The sequence below is a fragment of the Panthera onca genome, chromosome A1 (genome assembly GCF_046562875.1).
Source record: "Panthera onca isolate mPanOnc1 chromosome A1, mPanOnc1 haplotype 2, whole genome shotgun sequence".
NCBI classification, from domain to species: domain Eukaryota; kingdom Metazoa; phylum Chordata; class Mammalia; order Carnivora; family Felidae; genus Panthera; species Panthera onca.
The window spans coordinates 226,226,628-226,247,323 of NC_138339.1; the positions used below are offsets into that span (position 1 = coordinate 226,226,628).

General features: G+C 37.5%; 1 protein-coding gene across 10 annotated transcripts in view; it reads right to left on the bottom strand.

The window, feature by feature from the left end:
• Positions 1–20,696, bottom strand: part of NBEA (neurobeachin) — a 678,106-nt gene that overhangs the window by 32,619 nt on the left and 624,791 nt on the right. For all 10 annotated transcript variants that reach the window (XM_078434421.2, XM_078434419.2, XM_078434413.2 and 7 more), the window contains one exon: positions 11,822–11,989. In XM_078434421.2, coding sequence (XP_078290547.1) covers positions 11,822–11,989 — 168 coding nt within the window. The remainder of the gene's footprint in view (positions 1–11,821; positions 11,990–20,696) is intronic.

A 20,696-nucleotide genomic window follows, 5' to 3' on the forward strand; every position in this document is an offset into this window, starting at 1 on the left:
TTTAAACTTTTCCAGAAAAGTAAGCACTTTATGAAGTGCTACAGGTTGTGCTACCCACAATGCAAATATCAGACTATGTTCAAATTACCAGTCAATTATTGACAATTTTCAGAAAATTCAAGGAAAAAATAGCAGAAGTGCTTCCTTGGGAACACAGAAGAGGATTTTCCAAAAATTTCCTTAGGATTGTGTTCATCTCGCTTTATAGCTTGTACTTAGCATGATTTTAGTTGAATGCCTGAAAGTAGATATTCTTTTTTTTAACCAGAAAATACAACTTTGACATACAATTAAAAATATATATGTGATTTATATCATCTTTCTGTTCTATCTCCAATTCTACCAATTAGATACCAAATAGGGAAAAAAAAACCCCAGGATTTTGAGAAATCTGAAATGATAAAAGAAAAGATTACTTAATGGCAGACTGTATTTTAACTGATATGCTTTTGCTTCTGGTTTATTGTTATAATAAAACAAGATCATATAAAGCATTACTTTTTAATGCTAGAAAAACAGAAGCAAAATAAATCAAGAAAATAATATCTGCACTTTATTATTTCTTGCTTTACAAACATTAAACTATATAAAAAATTAAAATGCTATTTTATATTCAACTGCTTCTAGTTTTTCAGAGACTACACAAGAAAAGAACAAACATGTTTCTTTTTGTTTCAACAATAAACTGCATTAAGTCTATGCAAGCAAAATTATTAGAATATTTAAGCAAATATCTAGTAACTCAAGTAAAAAAGAACTACATTTGCTTTAACTATCAGACTATGTTAGACAATATTGAGGGAGTGGATTCTGATTTGTTCATTTACCTGCCTCAGTGCTTGGTTTTCTTCTTTGAGTATAAACGTAAAAACAATGAAGAGGAGAATCATCCTCTTGCTGATTCCTATCTCCTCCTTGGATTGATGAATTATGAGGATGATATTACATATCTGACTTAACAAATGAACGAGAACAGTGAACGTGAAAAGCAAGCACAATGTCTTTGGGATAGAAAATGTTCTTTCCAAAACAGTTTGTCTTCAAATTAGGTCCGTGCCATTGGTGGCAAAGCTCACTCAATTTTTATATTTAGAAATAAGTATAGGTCAACTCAGGTGGGAGAAGTACATGCATTTCAATGTGGCAGGTAGTGGCCGTTCTACCCTGGGTGCCTTAAAGAAACTTGCCTAGAGCAGTGACTAACTCAGGGGGAACACGAAAGTGAGCTGGACCGTCTTCCTTGCCCCCAGAGACGGGCCTCCAGAGACTGCATCCGGGGTACTCTCTTGCTCTCTACTTTCCACTCTTTTTGGCCAATGAGAAATCAGGACAGGAGATAGGGAGGTGTGGTAAAACTCACTGTGTGGGTCTCCCTTGCCAGGTCCCAGTTTGCCAGTGGTTGGGTCACATTCTTCTTCCAAAGGCCATAGCTCCTGTGGGGCCACCGCTTTCCCAGGGTTACCTCTCTTGGCACGTTGTGCTAACGGCTCCCTCCCTGTGTACACTCAGGCCCCAGGGTGGCCCCTAGATGTTACCCCTGCATGCTTCACTTCCCCCTTGTTCATCTGCTTTATCCTGCCCATAGTTTTGTAAATAGGACTACTATCGACCTCTCTCCATTATCCCTTTAAATTTCTTTTCAATTGTGGTAAAATATATATAACAGAAACCTTGCCATCTTAACAATTTTCAAAGTACACACCTCAGTAGTGTTGTGTACATTCGTATTGCTGTACAACCAGTCCCTACAACTCTTTGGATCTTTCAGAACTGAGACTCTGTACCCATTGACAACTCCCCATTTGCTCCTCCCCACCAGCCCCCAGAAACCACTCTTTCACTTTCTGTCTCTTTGATTTTGACTCTTCTAGGTACTTCATGTAAGTGGAATCATATAGTATTTGTCATGTGACTGGCGTATTTCACTTAGGATAACATCCTCAAGGTTCATCTTTGTTGAAGCCTGTGTAAGAAGTTCCTTCCTTTTTAAGGCTGAGTGATACTCCACTGTGTGTCCACACCACAGTTTTATGGGTTCGTGAATCTGCTGATGGACACTTGGGCTGCTTCTACCCTTTGACTACTGTGAATAATGCTGCTATGAACATGGGTGTGCAAATATTTCTTCAAAATCTTGCTCTTAAGTCTTTTGGGTGTATACCCAGAAATGAAATTGCTAGATCATACAGTAGCTCTATTTTTAAATTTTGAGGATCTTCCATACTGTTTTCCAGAGAGGCTGCACCATTTTACAATCCCACAATAGTGCATAAGGGTTTTTATTTATTTATTTATTTTAAAAAATGTAATGTTTATTTATTTTTGAGAGAGAGAGAGAGAGAGAGCATAAGAAGGGCAGAGAGAGAGGGAGACACAGAAGCAGAAGCAGGCTCCAGGCTCTGAGCTGTCAGCACAGAGCCGGACACGGGGTTGGAACTCATAAATGGTGAGATCGTGACTTGAGCCGAAGTCGGATGCTTAACCTACTGAGCCACCCAGGTGCCCCTCAATTTATTTTTTTTAAGCGTTTATTTATTTTGAGAGAGAAAGCGCATGAGTGGGGAGGGGCAGAGAGAGAGGGAGACAGAGAATCCTTCTGCAGTGTCAGCACACAGCCCGACATGGGCCTTGATCCCAGGAACCATGAGATCATGACCTGAGCTGAAGTCAAGAGTTGGACACTGAACTGACTGAGCCACCCAGGTGCCCCGGGGTTCCAATTTCTCCATGTCCGCTCCAACACTTGCTATTTTATGTTTCTTGCATTGTTTGATAGTAGCCAACCTAAGGTGTATGAGGTAGTATGTCACTGAGGTTTTGATCTGCATTTCCCTAATGATGAGTGATGGTAAGGGTCTTTCCAGGGTGAGTTCAAGCTCCGGGTCGGGCTCTGTGCTGGCAGCTCAGACCTCGGAGCCTGCTTTGGATTCTGTGTCTCCCTCTCTCTCTGCCCCTGCCCCGCTTGCATTCTGTCTCTCTTCTTTCTCAAAAATAAATGAACATTGAAAAGACAAAAAGGATTTTTCCATGTGCTTTTTGGCCATTTGTGTATCTTTTTTGGAGCCTTCATTATTCCTTGAGAGGGTGACGCACTGTGATTGATACAAATAGAATTGATATTCAGGTATATTATATAAGGGAAATCCTGGCTAGTGTTTGCTTCATTCCTGGGTGAGACTAACCAAAATATGATTACATCCAAGCAAGAGGCATTTTCATTGAGGATTTAAAATATTTTGGATAGGGGTGCCTGGGTGGCTCAGTCAGTTAAGCGCCCAGCTTTGGCTCAGGTCATGATCTCACTGTTCATGAGTTCGAGCCCAGCACCGGGCTCTGTGCTAACAGCCCAGAGCCTGGAGCCTGCTTCAGGTCTGTCTCTCTCTCTCTCTCTCTCTCTCTCTGCCCCTCCTCTGCTCGCATTCTATCTCTGTCTCTCAAAAATAAATAAACATAAAATATTTAAAAAATATTTTGGGGATAAATACTATCATAAGCTTTTGGGGGAACGCCATTGAGTCTCTTGGCAATCTATACTCATTAATCCTCAGGAAGAGAATGAAAACACTCTTTTCTGGACAAGTTACTGATTGATCTACCTAGAAGCAAGAGTTTTACCAGATGATGTCTTAAGGATTCTTCCAGGTTTTTGGTTCTGTGCTCACTTTTGGGTTGATCATTAAATAGTAATTAAGTAAAGGACTCAACGCAGAAATGCTCAGTGACATATGAGAGGAATCAGTACAATGTACTTGCCAAATTTTCCCTGGTTGAATAAATTTATATAAAGCAACTCTATGCTGGGCGATTCAGGAAGCAGAAGTTAGGGGAGGGGGAGGAGGAGGAACGAGACAGAAGTAGAAGTACAGGTGATGACCTTCCCCCACCAGACAAAATAAGTTCACTTGGAGCGTCTGATCATGGAAAGAAAATAATAATAAAAGTAATAAAAGCTGAAAAGATTTGCTTGGAAGTAGAATGACATCAAGACGAAGGTTCACCAGGTGGTGGTATAAACATTACAAAATGAAATCATACACTTTTATTAGGTTAAATTCAAATTAAAAATAGTATTGCGTGTATTTGGCAGAACAAAGTGCTCTTCTTTGATACTGACATAAATGGGAAACAGTAATTTAGATATACTATACTGAGATTTCAAATGGCTATAAGTAGGCTCATTATCAATATGTTTAAAACCTTTAAAAATGAGTTCTAAACATCTAACTGAAATGCTTAGGTATTTAGATTGAGTAATATCTACTTCCACAAATTGAAGCATGCAATATGTTTTGAATAACTGTTAATTTATGCTAAGGTACCAACTGTGTAATATAACTGAAATCTATGTTAATAGAAGATAAGGAAATCCCTTCCAGCTATTTCTAGTGCAAACAGCAGGCTGCAATTTTCACCCTTCTTCCTGGTGTAAAACATGACTTTAGATGCTTGTGAAAGCATTTGCTGTTAATTTCTGAAAATCAATAATTAGCACTTCTCAACACTACGCAATAAAAATAACACAAAGACGAGAAAAAGCACACCTCACATAAATGACACATATCCCACTTTGACTAGCTGCATTATTTATGCTTCTCTAGTGGACGATTGATGACCATAGACTAGCTAAGGACTGCAGTAATTACAAGGAGAAAAGATAAACCTAAATTAAAGATTTATTCACTAATCAAAATTAAATGTGTGTCATTAATTTTCTTGATACTAATTTCTACATAGAAACTTTATTCATTGAATCTTTGCAATGCAAGCCTTATTACTGTGGATGAGGACACATAAGCAGGCACATGTGAATGTATACTCTTACTAGTTTTAAGATCATAATATTCTTCTTGCTCCCCAAATGAATACGTAATGTGCATCTCCACTCCCATAATTTAAAATGTAGGGGTTTTCTTTCTATTTATTTTATTTTGTTTTATTTTATTTTATTTTATTTTATTTTATTTTATTTTATTTCTATTTTAATTTGGCTTTTGAATTTGCTAACATTTTTATAAGTCAGTAAAACCTCCAGTAATTATAGGGGGAAAATTAAGATGGTTTTAAGAAATCTTTATCAGCCATTTTGTTGATCATTTCTTGCAATCATGTCTCAGAATAAATTCCTAGGAGAAAAACCCTGATCATCCCCCATATGAAGACAATTAGGCATCGTGGCCCTTGTAAATGGACAACATCGGGCTACAACCCACTCAAGCGATCCACTAGGGGCGTGTTGCTATCCCTTGTCAGATAGAAGAAAGGAATCAGAAATGGGAGAAGGAAAAGACAAGGGATAACAAATTCACAGAAGAATAAGCAATGCCCACAAGGCCATCAGTGTTGTCACTACAAATACCTTCATTTACATTATCAGGGTGGAAAGTGGGTTAATTTTTTTTCCTTATAAATTTTATGAGTTCATTTTCTTTTTTTTTTTTTAATTTTTTTTAACATTTATTTATTTTTGAGACAGAGAGAGACAGAGCATGAACAGGGGAGGGGCAGAGAGAGAGGGAGACACAGAATGTGAAACAGGCTCCAGGCTCTGAGCTGTCAGCACAGAGCCCGACGCGGGGCTCAAATTCACGGACCGTGGGATCATGACCTGAGCCGAAGTCGGACGCTTAACCGACCGAGCCACCCAGGCGCCCCTATGAGTTCATTTTCTAGGAAAGCCAACACTGTAGCTGTTTTGGTTAAAGACATGTCTGTCTCGTTGGTTCTTGACAGCCTTATCATGTCAGTTTTCTGTAGTAGTAGGAATGTTTCAGCAAGAAGATAAAGTAAAAACTGAAGGGATCTATTCTACTTCCTTTGGGCATATTCTCATAGTAGGTCCAAAGGAATGCTTTGTTATCCCTACCAGATCAAAGAAAGAGATAAACGAAGAAAACATAATAGAAGACCAAGAAATATTAGTAACAAAAAATTAGACTAAAAATATCACACTTTTATGATGACTGGTAATATTAAAATTTAATATTTAATATTTCCAGCATAGATAGATAGATGTGTGTATATATGGATAAATAAATAAATAAATAAATAAATAAATAAATAAATAAATAAATATAGATTGACCTGTATGTTATAATAGTTGGCCAGCAAAACAGCCTTTTATGAGAGGCTTGTGTGTATACCTCTCACTGTCGAAGAGAAATCATTTAAGTTACTTTTCAGTTTGGCAGTGTCGACGGTACATACAATGATACAGAGAAGTGAATTACTAAACCAAAAGTTCTTCCAAGATACTTCATTTAATTACGCTTTTAGGTAACACTAACCAATGTTTGTGTAGTCCTTTATGGTTTACAAAGTATTTCCCTACATCTTTTCTCATATGATCCTCAAATCCAGACCTATGAGTTAGGTACCATTTCTGTTTTCATTTTATAGGTGGGAAAACCAAGGCATACAAAAGTGACTCACTTAATGTCACTCAAATTGTAATGATGGACTGTGATAAAATCTATTATCTGGTTTACACCTTTCTATCATTTTTTATTGCCTACTACGTACTATATAATCATACTCTGAGGCAGACAGGCTTGAGTAATTATATCCATGATTGTAAGGGTGATCAGTTTTAGAAACAATTTCAGAATGAAATGATCTTCACTCATGAGTACGGTAAAAAAAAGATCGAGGCATTTAATTTGTATTCTCTACTAACCAGCTATTGACTATGGCACGATCCTCTTGTGCCTTTGGAACTCTTAAATACAGATAAAACTTATGTTTTTCTGAGAAGTGGTTAGAATAAACAATGAACAAAATGGCTGAGAATGATTTCTTAAAGCCATCGCAAAATATCCTCTGTAATTCTAGGAACTTTCACTGAGTTGAGACTTTTAAGAAATTCGAAAGCATAAACAAAATAGAAAGAAAAACCTTAGAGGTTAAATTAGTGAAATGGGAATACACATTAGGGGTCCCTTATTTTGAAGAATCATTTTGAAAGTAAGAAGAGTATCACCCCTAAAACTAGTAAGTATTAGTAAATATTGTTATTTTAAAATTCCTACAAAGTAGTGGGTATAAAGCAACTCTGACCTGAGAATCAGGAGACCTCACCTGGTTCTAAATCTGGCTCTGATACTACATGGATGGATGTCCTTGGAAAAATTATTTAGTGAGAATGTTAGGCTAGATTAATGGTTTGAACTGGGAATGCATATGAAATGCCTGCAAAGATTTTTTTTTCTTCAAAATAAATTTGCTTGAACCTTCTCCCTGGATATCCTAAGATGCCCATGGGATGGGGAATGGGACAGTGGATAAGTAGTTAGATGGGGTTAGATGGATATGGCAGGTGTACTTGAAGTTTATTTATTTTTGAGAAGGGGGGAGCGAGCATGAGTGGGGGAGGGGCAGAGAGAGAGGGAGACAGAGCATCCCAAGCAGGCTCCATGCTGTCAGCACAGAGCCTGCCGTGGAAGCTTGAACTCAAGAACCATGAGATCATGACCTGAGCCGAAATCATGAACTAACTGAGCCACCCAGGTGCCCAGATATGGCAGGTATACTTAAAAATAGCTGAAGGGCTAGGGATATAGAAGAAATTAGAGTTAAAAATCTGAAACTGAGTGATAGGTACATGAGGGTTCATCATATCATTCTCTTTACTTTTGTAGGGGTTGAGGAGCTTTCCAGATCTTCTTACACCTTTAGTAGACAGTGCTTCTTAAACTTTAATGTCTCAGACAAATCACTGGGGGCCTCCTAAAATACATGTTCTGACTTAGTAGTTTGGGAAGGCCTGAGTCTGAAGTTCTCACAAGTGCCCAGGTGATGGTGATACTGTTGGTCTATGAACTACATTTGAGTAGAAAGGAGTTAGAACACCACCGGACCAGATATTATTAACTAGAATATTCTATTTCCTAAGCAGGTCATAGGATAAAGGCTCTCAGCCTTCATTTGGCAAGTAAAAATATGAAGCAAACCACATAATTTTTATTCACATGTAAAGGTAGTAAGAAAGAATATCATTATCATGCTTAAAATTACTGCTCAAATAGTCACTTGAGCTCATCTATGAAATAATGTGTCTAGAAGATTATGATGTAAGCCAAGACTTAAGACAATTTAAATAATATCTAATATCCAACAGATCTGGTGTTTACATATTAAGAAGAGCTTTGTACCAGAACTGTTCTGTCATGTTTCTGCCCAGAGGCTGTCATGATAAAGTTTATTATCAGTTACTGCTTTACAAGTATAAAATAAGTTAAGCTGTCATATTTTTCTCAGGCAAAGATCCTAAGCTGTCAAAGAATGTCAATTTTAAATCTGACATAGAGAAGAAAATTATCTGTTATTCTGACCTCTAATTTCTTGACATTTTAATGCCATAATTGCTGTGGTTAGTGCTGCTTCATGATTTCACCTGTCAAGGAAGAATGAATCAATAACCTTAAGCCATTTCTCAAATTTTAGCACTGACCTCAAAGCTCAAAGTTATAGGCAGACTGTGGGATATGGCAGATTGTGGGATATGTATGTGTGTATATATATATATATATATATGTGTGTGTGTGTGTGTGTGTATGTATGTATGTATATATATGTATATGACATATACAGATATTCATACAGTAAATATTTATTTTTTTAAATAAGTGTTTAAACATCAAAAAATTCATCTTCTTTAGGCTAGTTGCAGTTTAATATAACTATAGTCTTCCTTTGGTTTTATCTACGTGAAATGTAATGATCTTAGTATTTTAAAAATACAAAGACAAACATTATCAAGTAAAAGACATTCATTAAGGTCAATAAGAGGGTTAATATTTTGAACACGTCTTTTTTTCAAGAGTTTGTGTCCTACCGTTTAGGTAGGTATCAACTTTCTTAAGTCATGGTGCCATAGCCCAGACCTCTGGGATCTCAACATTGATGTTTTCATAAAAGATGCCTCCCAGAGGGCCCCTTCCCAGGGGAAATGTATATGTAAGGGGGTATAGATGGCTACCAAGTAACAAATATACTGCACTTCATTCCACTTATCTGCAGAGTTGTATCGTGCGACAGTAGATCTTAAGTGCTTTTTGGGCTGGCAAACATACGTCGTGTTTACAGAGACAGCAATTGAGGCGGAGGGAGCTAGATGACTTGGTTGACATTAGATAGCTCACAGATTTTAGGTGGGTTCCCATCTGTTGCAGGTTCTTAAATACTAGTGCAGAACTTTTGGGGGGAATATGTTAGTTCTGTAGGGTAGATGAGATAAGGATGGGGTGTAGGGAGAAGGACAGTTAGCTACTATCCCTTGATTTCATTCAATCTGCTACGGCTACAACATTATAAGCAGCCTCTAGTGATCTTAAGGAAATAAAGTATCTTCCCAAGCAGTCTTGAGTTGACACAGGTCCTCAGGGTCAGAGCAAATGTTACTCTCTGCTGGTGAGTGCTTGGGCCTTCGCTGGCTGGGGGAGGGAAGGTCGTTGTGTTCCAAGTGTGTGCTCCCTTACCAAGTATCCTGAAAACTGACATCAGTGTGTTTGGGTCAGGGAGGCAGGTGAGGAGCCAGGGTGGGAGAACAGCTCGATCACAGAATGAGTCTGGGAGTTTCTCTAGTGGAACCTGGGTGTTCAGCAATTAGGCGCTCAGACTGAGACTGCTAGAAGGAGAGAGTCCTGAATTCTGGTACCCTAGTGCTCCGCAGTCTGCCTCACTAGGAGAGGATCAGGAGCAGAAGCATACTGTTCAGACAGTCTATCTAATAAGCAAACATCATGGCTGAGCCATTCCCAACCAGCCAAAAATTTTTAAAAATTACACATTTTCATGTAATGTTTCATTAGGAAGTCTTATAACTTGATAATTAAGGCCTAGGCATAGTGTTTCCCCCCCCACTGTCCAAAGCAATGGTGTGATATCTCATAGAAACAAGTATTTTTATAGAATTCAAGTAATAAACACTATATCCATGTAAAGAAAGTCTCCATTCGAATTCCATTTTCTCTTTATTCCCATTTATCTCTTCATTTACTCTCATTTGAATATAAAAAAGTCTGCTATTATTCTGTCAGTGGTAATGCGGTCTTGTAGTTTCATTATGTACAATATGGTTAAAATATTATATTTTGCCCAAGAGGATTAACTTGCAACTTTCTTTACAAGGATAGAACTTTATAATAGATAAAAATGTGTAATAAAAATGTGCAATTTGCTCCTGTAATATTCATGAGCAAAATGGTTTATGATACTTAAAATTTTTGTTATGTTTATTTATTTTTGACAGAGAGAGAGAGAGAGAGAGAGAGACAGAGCATGAGCGGGGGAGGGGCAGAAAGCGAGGGAGACACAGAATCTGAAACAGGCTCCAGGCTCTGAGCTGTCAGCGCAGAGCCCGACGTGGGGCTCAAACTCACAGACCACGAGATCCTGACCTGAGCCGAAGTCGGACGCTCAATCGACTGAGCCACCCAGGCATCCCATAGTGAAAAGTAAGTTGGGGGTGGTCTTGGAATAAAACAATAAGGTATTCCAAGTATTTTCTTTTTTTTCTGATCCTATAGATATTGGGTCTAAAAGGGGAATACAATCTGTAAGGCGTTTACAGAACTGGACACATGTTAAACAAAGGCATATTGTGAAAAGAATAATTGAGAATACCTTCTACAAAATAATCTGATTACAGTTTGTACAAGGGATACTAAATCAGGAGAGTGTAATGGTTTGCAGAGAAAATCCCTTCTTTCACTGATGAATTTCATACTATCTGACTTCTCTCTCATTCATTCATTCTCTGTCTCTATTCCCTTCCTCCAGCTTCAGGCAATGATCCATTTCCTTGCACATACAACACGATGTAACACTGCACCTAATAACGTGCTTACAATGTGTTCTCTGAATATTCAGCCCTAAGGGTCCAATGAGCACTCATTGTGAGCCTCTTCCCTTTCCTTTTCTCTGCTTGAAGCCATACAAATGGAATCATTTTGCTTTTGTAGAGGTATATAAGAAGTAACTTTACGGATGCAAATTTTTCTTGTAGGGCTTTATTTCCCAAATCTACAAGTTTTCCACCTCTAAGACTAAAAGTAAAAAATACAACAAGCATTCCATGATTGCTTGTTTTGCACACAGCAGATGGCAGCTACCGGGCGGAATGGAGGCTGGGGCATGGCTTCCTTGGCAGTGATGCTCACCCAGCAGCTGTTGCTTCTTTACTCCTTCACCTATCTGAAGTCATTTGGTGCAGTGCAGAAGTGATTTAAATAATATTTTCCAGGAATATTTTCACTAAAAATACTTACGCACACACAATTCCCAACTGTTAGCTATAAACTTTCAGGGTAAGAACCTACATGGATAGAATACTATACCCTCATCTATTTCATTGATGCATTTTGGTGAATATTCTGGAATAAAATACTATATATGCCCTCATCTATTTTATCAATGCATTTTTTGAGCATTCTGTGTAGAAGTCTGCAAGTTTGCTTTTACTAAGAAAATACATACTGGCAGATTATTTTAATGTGAACTATTCATACTCAAATGTCCCACTAGGTTTTATTAATAACACACACTGGGCATTAAGCATTTTAATGCAGATGCTAAAATAAAACAAGCAAAATAGGGATATTGAAGTGCATTATATATGTCTACAATTCAAAAAAGAAGAACATGATGGTCTCATTACTTGGTTTTGACATATAATATTCATTTTCCTACATTTGTAAAAACTCTGGAATTTATGTTTTGTAAAAATTGATGTTGCAAAGAAATGTATACAGAAAGAGATGGAAAGCCAAATGTCTTTCTGAGAGATGAAAGAAATATTTGGAATAATATGGGACTTAACACCTACCTCCCTGAGCACAGGGTCAGTGATACTATCCAGATTCACAGAGCCTTCGTAGGTTAAGTAGTGAAAAACATTCAGAGCACGGACTGCTTCTGGTCCTCGCTGTTTGTAGCCAAAGATAAGGTCAATCCACTGATGGAGTTGGCAAGAAACAAATTCACTTTCCAGGGCCTGTAATGAGTCAAGAAAGAAATAAGAGACAGTACAAACTGAGCTAATCTCTCTTATTCTTAGTTTGAAATATTCTATATAAAGGAGTACAATATGTTCTTTGCTTTACCCTATTTTATCTATATGTATTACACATCCTATTCCTAGAAATGGTAACATACAACCTCCAGTAAAACACAGACCTGAGTGAAAATTTTCCCTTTCTAAAATGCTTAACTTTCGTGTGGCTCCAGCTATGTATATGATACAATTTTTAATATTAAGTAGATTTCTTAAAAAAGCCACATTCATGTTTAAAACAAAAATAATTTGAAGTACCTGTTCTAATTTTACAATAATTTCATTTCTAATTTTTAAGCATTAGTTTAAAACTGAACAATTTTATTAGAAGTGCATTGATACACACTTACTTTCCTGCCTGAAGTCCTCAAATTTGCCTCTCACCCTACGAAAAGGGGACATCCTCCTGCTGCTACAAATGAATCCTTGCTTTTATACAGGGTAGAAATCCTTGGGCGATTTTAGATGTTTGCTAGCTAGTAGGAAATGAATGCAAATTAATGACAACCAATGACCATACTAAGCTTCTGTAAAGGGTCAGAAAAAAAAGAAGGCCTTGTCATTCCCCAAGAAACCATCATAAACTTTCTGGAGGTATCGGGCCATGTAGACACGGAGTTCTGTTCACACGTGTGATATGAGCAGTGACAATCACTGTATGGCTCACTATGCCTCTCACCTACTGCAGTCACCTGTCATCAATTTCTTATTGATTTTAAGAGCACACTGATTTCAGCAACGTGAACAAAAGCTGTAGAACTAGCTTCTTAAATTTCAACTAAGTGCAGCCATATTACACAATTTTCTAAATTACAGCTGTAACTAAATATGTGAATGAAGTCATTCTCTGGCTTCACGACCCTGATTTCCAACGTGTTGACACCAATTTGGATTCACTTAATTAATAAATGATTTCTTAAATTAGCCTTCTGATAATTACACTTCATTTTTTTAATCTATAAAATATCTGAATGATACTTTTCAACTTTTCCTGTGATCACATTTTACTACTAATTTTATTCCCCTCAACTTCTTCTTGACTTATTTCTCTCAAAAGTTTTGATATTTTACTTAAACCAATTATTGTGCATGTTTCTCATTCAGAAATATAAACAATTAGACTTTATTAAAGGGTAATTTCTGTACTGAAATTGAACAGGATTTTTGTATTCTCTATCGTAGTGGTCTTGATATAATAGTTCAGACTAGGGCACAGGGAAGGACACTAAAATAGAAGAACGAGGTTGGTTAAAATTCTATATTGGTTATGTCATAAATGTTGGTTTGGTCAATGTACACAAATGATTTTGTAAGTGCAGTATAACTAGTTAGTTAAGAAAAAAGTCAGTCTAATTAGTGCCTGGTGCAATAAATGAAAAGGATGAAAAACAAAAAGTTATGGAGTAGCCATTGTCCAAATGTATTCACAGGAGTTCAAAATAATACTGAAATCAGATAGATTATTTAAAGGAAGATTCTACCAACATCATCACATAATCAGTTCATCAGCGACAATTTCAAATAAATCTTAACATATTTGGAAAGGATTGATGAAATTCACTATTATTCTGTAGAGTAAAGCAATTATTGAACAAAAATGCCTAATGCAGATACGAGAGGTGGAAGGAATGATTATTTTTCACTAATTTGAATTTTAAAAATCTATTTGTTCTCTTTTATCTCTATCCACTACTTTCATTTCTCTCCTCCACCAGAGGCAACATCTGTAATGTGTTTGAAGTCTCTCCTTTTGTTTGCATGTGTTTTTATAAAACATTACTCATTATTTGTGTATGTATCTTTGATTCATAAAAATGACATAGGGTTATAGATTTCATGTAGTTTCTTACTTTTTTCCAGTTAGCATTGATTTTTAAGATTATGTCACTGTATGTATAGGTAGTCCATTGCTTCTTTTTTTTTTAAAGATTTTTTAAAAGTTTATTTTGAGAGAGAGAGAGAGAGAGAGATAAAGGAGGGGAGGGGCAGAGAGAGTGGGAGAGAGAGAGAGAATCCCACGCAGGTTCTATACTGTCAGCCTGAAGTGGAGCTTGAACTCATGAACATTGAGATTGTGACCTGAACTAAAATCAAGAGTTGGGCACTTCACCAACTGAGCCACACAAGTGCCCTGGTAGTCTACTGATTCTAATGGCTGCATAGAACTCCCCCCAGCAATGAGCATTAGACTGCCTCTAAGTCCCCATGATACGATGCTGTGATAAATGTCCACTTTTGCATCTCCTTTTGGATCTTTGTAAGAATTTCTTTGGGACTCATAATCTGGAGTAGGACTGCTGTGTCACCACAGTGGATGTGTATAAACCCCATGACTCAGCAGCCATTAGTCTGCAGGTGCTCTTCAGAATGGCTGCCCAGCTCCACTTCCTCCAGTGGTGCATAAAGGGTTCTATATGTCCACATCCCCATTGGCTCTTGATATTATACAGGTTTCTAATTTAGCCAGTATAATAGATACGAAACAATCAATATCTCATTGTTTTAATTTGTATTCCTCTGATTACTAGGGAACTTGACATCTTTTTAATACGCTTGTTGGCCTTTTGGGTTTCCTCTTCCGTAAATTTCTTGTTCACACCCTTTGCTCATCTTTTTATGGAGGTTCCTATCTTTATGTTGTTACTTTGCAAAAGGTCTTGATATATTTAAGATAATAGTTCCTTGTTGGTTTTAAACACTGCAGATGAATTCCCTCAAATGTCATGTGTCTATGAACTTTATCCATATTGTTCTTTGTTGAACAGAAATTCCTAATTTTGAGATAATCAGATACTTTTTTCTCTTTATTTTTATGCTCTTGGGATTTTGATTTGAAGTTACAAAGATAACTTTGTATAATTTTGATGTATTATCTTTATATTTATGGATTTGCTTTTCACATATTGATCTTTAATCCACCTCGAGTCTACTTTCATTCATATGTGGTATTAAATAGGGATCCAGTACTATTTTTGTTTTTATAGTACGTCAGTTTTTCCAATACCATCCATTAAACAAACACACCTTTCCTCAGTGGTCTGTAGTGTCATCTTTAGTGTGTGTATATTTGAAACAAAGATGTAAAACCGCTAGTGTTTACATATATGATAATCTACCTAGAAAAAGCAATACAATCAGCAGCCAAGTGAGTACAACCAATAAAAGGGTTGCAAGGTCTTTCTTTCTTTCTTTCTTTCTTTCTTTCTTTCTTTCTTTCTCTGCTTTCTGTCCTCCCTTTTTCCTTCTTCCCTCTTCTTTTTATCCTTCCTTCCTTCTTTCCTTCCTTCCTTCCTTCCTCTTCTCTCCCTCCCTCTCTCTCTCTCTCTCTCTCTCTGGATATGTGTGAGTCTCCAGCTAGTCCCATTCTTTTTATTTCTATTGCTACCTTTATTTATTTTAATTATCTTTATTTCTCAGATATCTTTGTATTTGGTGGATTTCTTTTTCTTTCTCAGAGTCAATGCAGCTATTTCTGGACCTTTATTCTTCCCTGTAACTTTTAGAATAAGTGCACATGGATACATCAAAATAATTGTGATTGGGAGTCCAATAAATTCGTGCAGTAATTTGGAAAATTGATACTAGGTTTTCCCATCCAAGGTCCCAGAATGTCTCTTTACCTATACAGATTATTTTCTATGTATTTTATTAGAGTTAAAAATTAATATTTTCTCCATAAAGGATGTGGGAATTCTCAGTCTATAAGTTTTGATGCAATGATAACATTTCTAAAATTATATTTCATAGTTGGTTACTGATGATGTAAAGAAAATGCCATTGATTTCTATAAGTTGATTTTGCTTGTGGTAATTGGTTATACCTATAACTTTTTTTTTTTTGAGAAAGAGAGAGAAGATGCAAGTGAGCAAGGGGCACAGAGGGAGGGAGAGGGAGAGAAGTGGGGCTCACCTGATGCAGGGCTCGAGCTCACCAGATGTGGGGCTCGAACTCAAGAACCATGAGATCATGACCTAAGCCAAAGTCAGATGCTTAACTGACTGAGCAACCTAGGTGCCCCATATACCTAAAACTTCTTTATTTCTTCTTATAGAATTGTTCCCACCCTTGAGGACTACATTCAATAATAGTGGTGATATGGAGCATCTCTGTCTTTTTCCTAATCTTGAAGGATTAGTTTTGATCTGACACACATATATATACTCACACATTTTATATACATAATTGTTGGGTTGTTAGATAATACTTGACTTAGAATTTTTGTATTTATATCCATACATGAAATGGCCCTATTTATTTATTCTTTTTTCTCCCTTTAGCTACTTTTGGAGTCAAGATCACACTAGCCTCATGGATGGCCATGTTTTCTGCAACAACTTACTAAGAAATGACTTTATTATCTCTTGAAAATCTGGTAGAATTTACCCGTAAAATAATATGGCCTTGGATAATTTGGAGATGGGAAGATTTTACCATTTAAATTTTTTAAAGACTTTTAAGTCTTAGTTCTTTTGGTGCTAATTTTAATATTTTATATATTTTTCTCAATATTTGTTCCATCTCAATTAAAAAAATCATTATGTCATTATTTGCTTCTAACAACCTTTTTTTTTTAAATTTTTAAATGTTTATTCATTTTTGAGAGAGAGAGCAGAAGAGGGGCAGAGAGAGAGGGAGACACAGAATATGAAGCAGGCCCCAGGTTCTGAGCTGTTAGCACAGAGCCCGACGCGAGAGAGAGGGAGACACAGAATATGAAGCAGGCCCCAGGTTCTGAGCTGTTAGCACAGAGCCCGACGCGGGGCTCAAACCTATGAACTGTGAGATTATGACCTGAGCTGAAGTCGGATGCTTAACCGACTGAGCAACCCAGGTGCCCCTGTTTCTAACAATCTTTATATATTTTTTTTAATTTAAAAATTTTCTAACACTCTTTAATTCAATTAAAGTCTATAGTTATTTATCCTATCCTATTTTATATGCTGGAGAGGCAGCAGAGTGAATCAATGGAAAGTTAATTGTTTAAATAATTTTGTCTCAGGTTTTTTGGGGGGAGGGGCATTACAAGATTAAATAACAAAGAAACAATAAGGTAGCAGATTCAACAGATAGTGTTATACATTATACACTGTATACACCGTCTGTCTTAAACATCTGTCTTATATATTGTCTTATACCTTGTCTTGCTGGTCACTGTGCAAAGAGAAGAGAAAATCCAGTTAGAACATCTAAAAGCCAACTCTAAATCAAATACATACCTAAGAATCAAATTTTAGATAGCCCATAATGAAAGCATAAAGACCTATCTAAAGCTGAAGTCTGACACTGAGACTTAACTGTACTCTAAAGAGTATCGGTCTGTTATTAAATACGTGCTCTCTGCTTATTTGTTCTTTACAGAACTATGTTTTCTTGCACAAGCCCATTTTGGACTCTGAAACAAGATTTTGTTGCAAATACTTACAATGGAAAAATATACAGAAACACTTGATTACCAAGCTATTAGGGTTATAATGGTCTTAATAGCTTGCTTTACCCTCTACTTGCATATCTAAAAGCAGAAGCAATTGCTTTAAGCCTAGATAAACCAATTCCCAATCCATAATTCTGCCCTGGGGATCTGGGAGGAAGGAAATAAGGAGTGAGATTTACACCGTAGAGGGATATCTCTTAGATGGATAATAGTTACCTAATTCCCATTTCCATGTTGTCCCATGGGTATTAGATGCTAGAGGATTCTTTCTCCAGCAGGTTTAGGATAAAGTGTCTCTGAAACTTATGAAAAAGGAAACTAGGCTGCTGGAATGAACTCTCAGGAAAGAATATTTATTTCTCCTGAATTCTTTTATTTAAGAATATTGAATTCCATCTCCTCTTCTAGATAAGAGCAAGAATACTTCCAAGCCCCTTCTCTATTGCCTCAAAAATCTGCTTCTGATTTTGAAAAAATTCTTAAAGAGAGTTGCATATAGTTAAGCAATCAGGAATTATAGCGCTACATCTTCTGCAGGGAACTTAAATTATCCTATTACGTGATTGCTCACTGCATGTATAAATACAGAGAATTCTTTTCCCTTCCCACTCGCCCCACCCTGGTCTTAGCTCTCATTGCTCTCCACATGGGCGACTGCCAATAGTCCTCAACCTGTTTCTCTCTTCTAACCTGTCTTGCACCCTGCTGAGGACATAGACTTCTGAAACCATCATGTTCCTATGGTCATCCTCTATCTCAAATTTTCCATGGTTCCTCCCAGCAAAACATGGTAGGGTAAATTTTACCTGGCCGCTAAGGCCTCTCAAATCATGATCCCACCGTCCACCATGACTTCTTGGGACTTGCTGATAGGATTCCTGGCTCCAAGAAGCACAGACAATTCACACCCCCGGGGCACACAGCAGCTGGTACAACCTTTGAGCCTCTGTGGCTCCTTTCTCCTCGAGATGAAAGCATTTCAACCTCCTGCTTCTTTTTGAGGTCTTAGCCATCCTTCTTACTCAAGTGCAATGTTTGTTTCCTGAGTTCTCCAGCTCACACTCTATGAATTCTTCTATGAATTTCTATGACACTTGAAACCTGTACCCTCCTGTTTAATGCAGTAAGATTATGTATACACATTTACTTGTGAAAATCAATTTGCATATAAATTGGAAAGTGCTATACAAACAAATGGGGTCATTACCAATTAGCACTTGTTTCAAACTTGCAATACTGTATATATTAGAATATAAGCATTTCGAAGATAGGGATCATATCTAATGCTTCTTTTCCATTTTCCATAGCACCCCACCTAACATTAAAAGTATTTGATAAATATTATTGGATAATTAATTAAGCAATGAGAAAGAAGTGTTGGTAACAAGAAGGAAAAAATGTCAGGGGTGGGAAAGAAGCTCATTCATTCATTCATTCAGTAACTATTGACTGACCATCTGCTATGCGCTGACAATAGTCTAGATTTTAGGATTATAGCAGTAGATAAAAGAAAATACTGTTCTGCAGTGTTCACACTGTAGCGGGAGGAGATTGACACACCCCCCAATTATTAGTAAGACACACAGTACGTCAGAAGGTAGTAAGTGCTAAAGAAAAGAGAAAGGTTGGAAAGAAAGTTAAGGAGTATGCATGGATGAGGAGGGGATTGCTATTTTGGAGGAGGTGATCAGAGAAGGTTTCTTTGAGTTTGTGATAATTAAGGACTACAGTGAGGAAGTGAACTATAAAAACATCTGGGGGAAGAGGTTTTCAAACAGAGGTAACAGCCATTCATTCATTCATTCATTCATCCATCATCCATTCAATATCGAGCATCTATTATGTGCCAGGCAGTTATTCTAGGCCCCAGAGATACTATGGTAAACAAGACAAAAGCCCTGATCTCTAGGAGTATATCTCATTGAAATGCAAATAAACAATGGGAAAATAATCTCTCTCCAGCCCCAAATTACTGACCCTCTATCCTATGTTAGAAAGCCAAGCCTAGCCTTGGAGGATATACAGATGAACAAGCATTCCATGCCCTCAAAAATATCAAAATGTAGTGGGAGATAAACATGTCAACTTGGGCTTTTCCTGCTGCTCAAATTTCTGCTCAAACTCTAAGATGACAAAAGGCACTAAATGTTCTACCCCATCCCATTTCTGCTGCTCTATCCATCACCATTCTACATTTACAGGACCTGTCCCCCCTACCATTTACTTGTCTCTGTAAGCCTAGAGAAATCTTAGGGAAAATGGTCACAGCCAGAAGTTGCAGAAAGAGACTACTGGCTCCAACTTAAAAATACACCCAGAATTGGGGTGCCTGGGTGGCTTGGTCGGTTGATTTCAGCTCAGGTCATGATCCCAAGGTTGTGGGATTGGAGCCCAAGCTCAGTGTGGAGCCTGCTTAACATTCTTTGTCTCTATCCCTCTTCCCCTCTCCCCCACTCACGTTCTCTCTCTCTAAAATGAAAATTAAAAATTAAAAACAAAACCACTAAAAAAAACCCACCCAGAATTGATCAATTTCTTACTACCTTCACTGCTACCACCCTGGTCCAAGCCACCATCATCTCTCACAATACTTGCTAACAGATACGCCTGATTCTACCCTGTGCCTCAACAGTTCACTCCCAACACTGCAGCCAGAACAATCCTTTCAAAATGTAAGTAAGATCATGGCACTCTTCTGCTCCAAAGCACTGTGATGGCTTTCCATTTCACTCAGAGTGAAAACTCAAAGTGCTTACAGTGGCCTTCAAAGCCTTCTGTGATCTGACCTCAGTCCTGCTCAGTCTTGTACTAGGTGCCCCCTTCCTGCTCACTCCCCCCTGGCTCCTTGGTTTCCAAGGGAAGCACATCCCTGCTACAGGGCCTTTGCTCCAGATGGTCCTTCTGCCTGCAATGGTCTTTCCCCAAGACAGTCACTTGATCCACTCCCTCACCTCCTTCCAGTCTTAATGCAAATCTCACTGAGGGGATCCTGACCACCAATCTGTGTATTCCTGATCCCTTTACCTTCCAATGCCTCTTTTTTCCATACCATTGATTACTTTCTCACATACTACATATTTTACTTATTTATTTACTATTTTGTTGTCTGTCTGCCTCCGATCAATAGTAAGCTGTATGAGGGCAGGGATCTTTGTCTGTTTCACTGGTATACTCCAACCACATAAAACAGCATCTGGAACACTCATATCTGTTGAA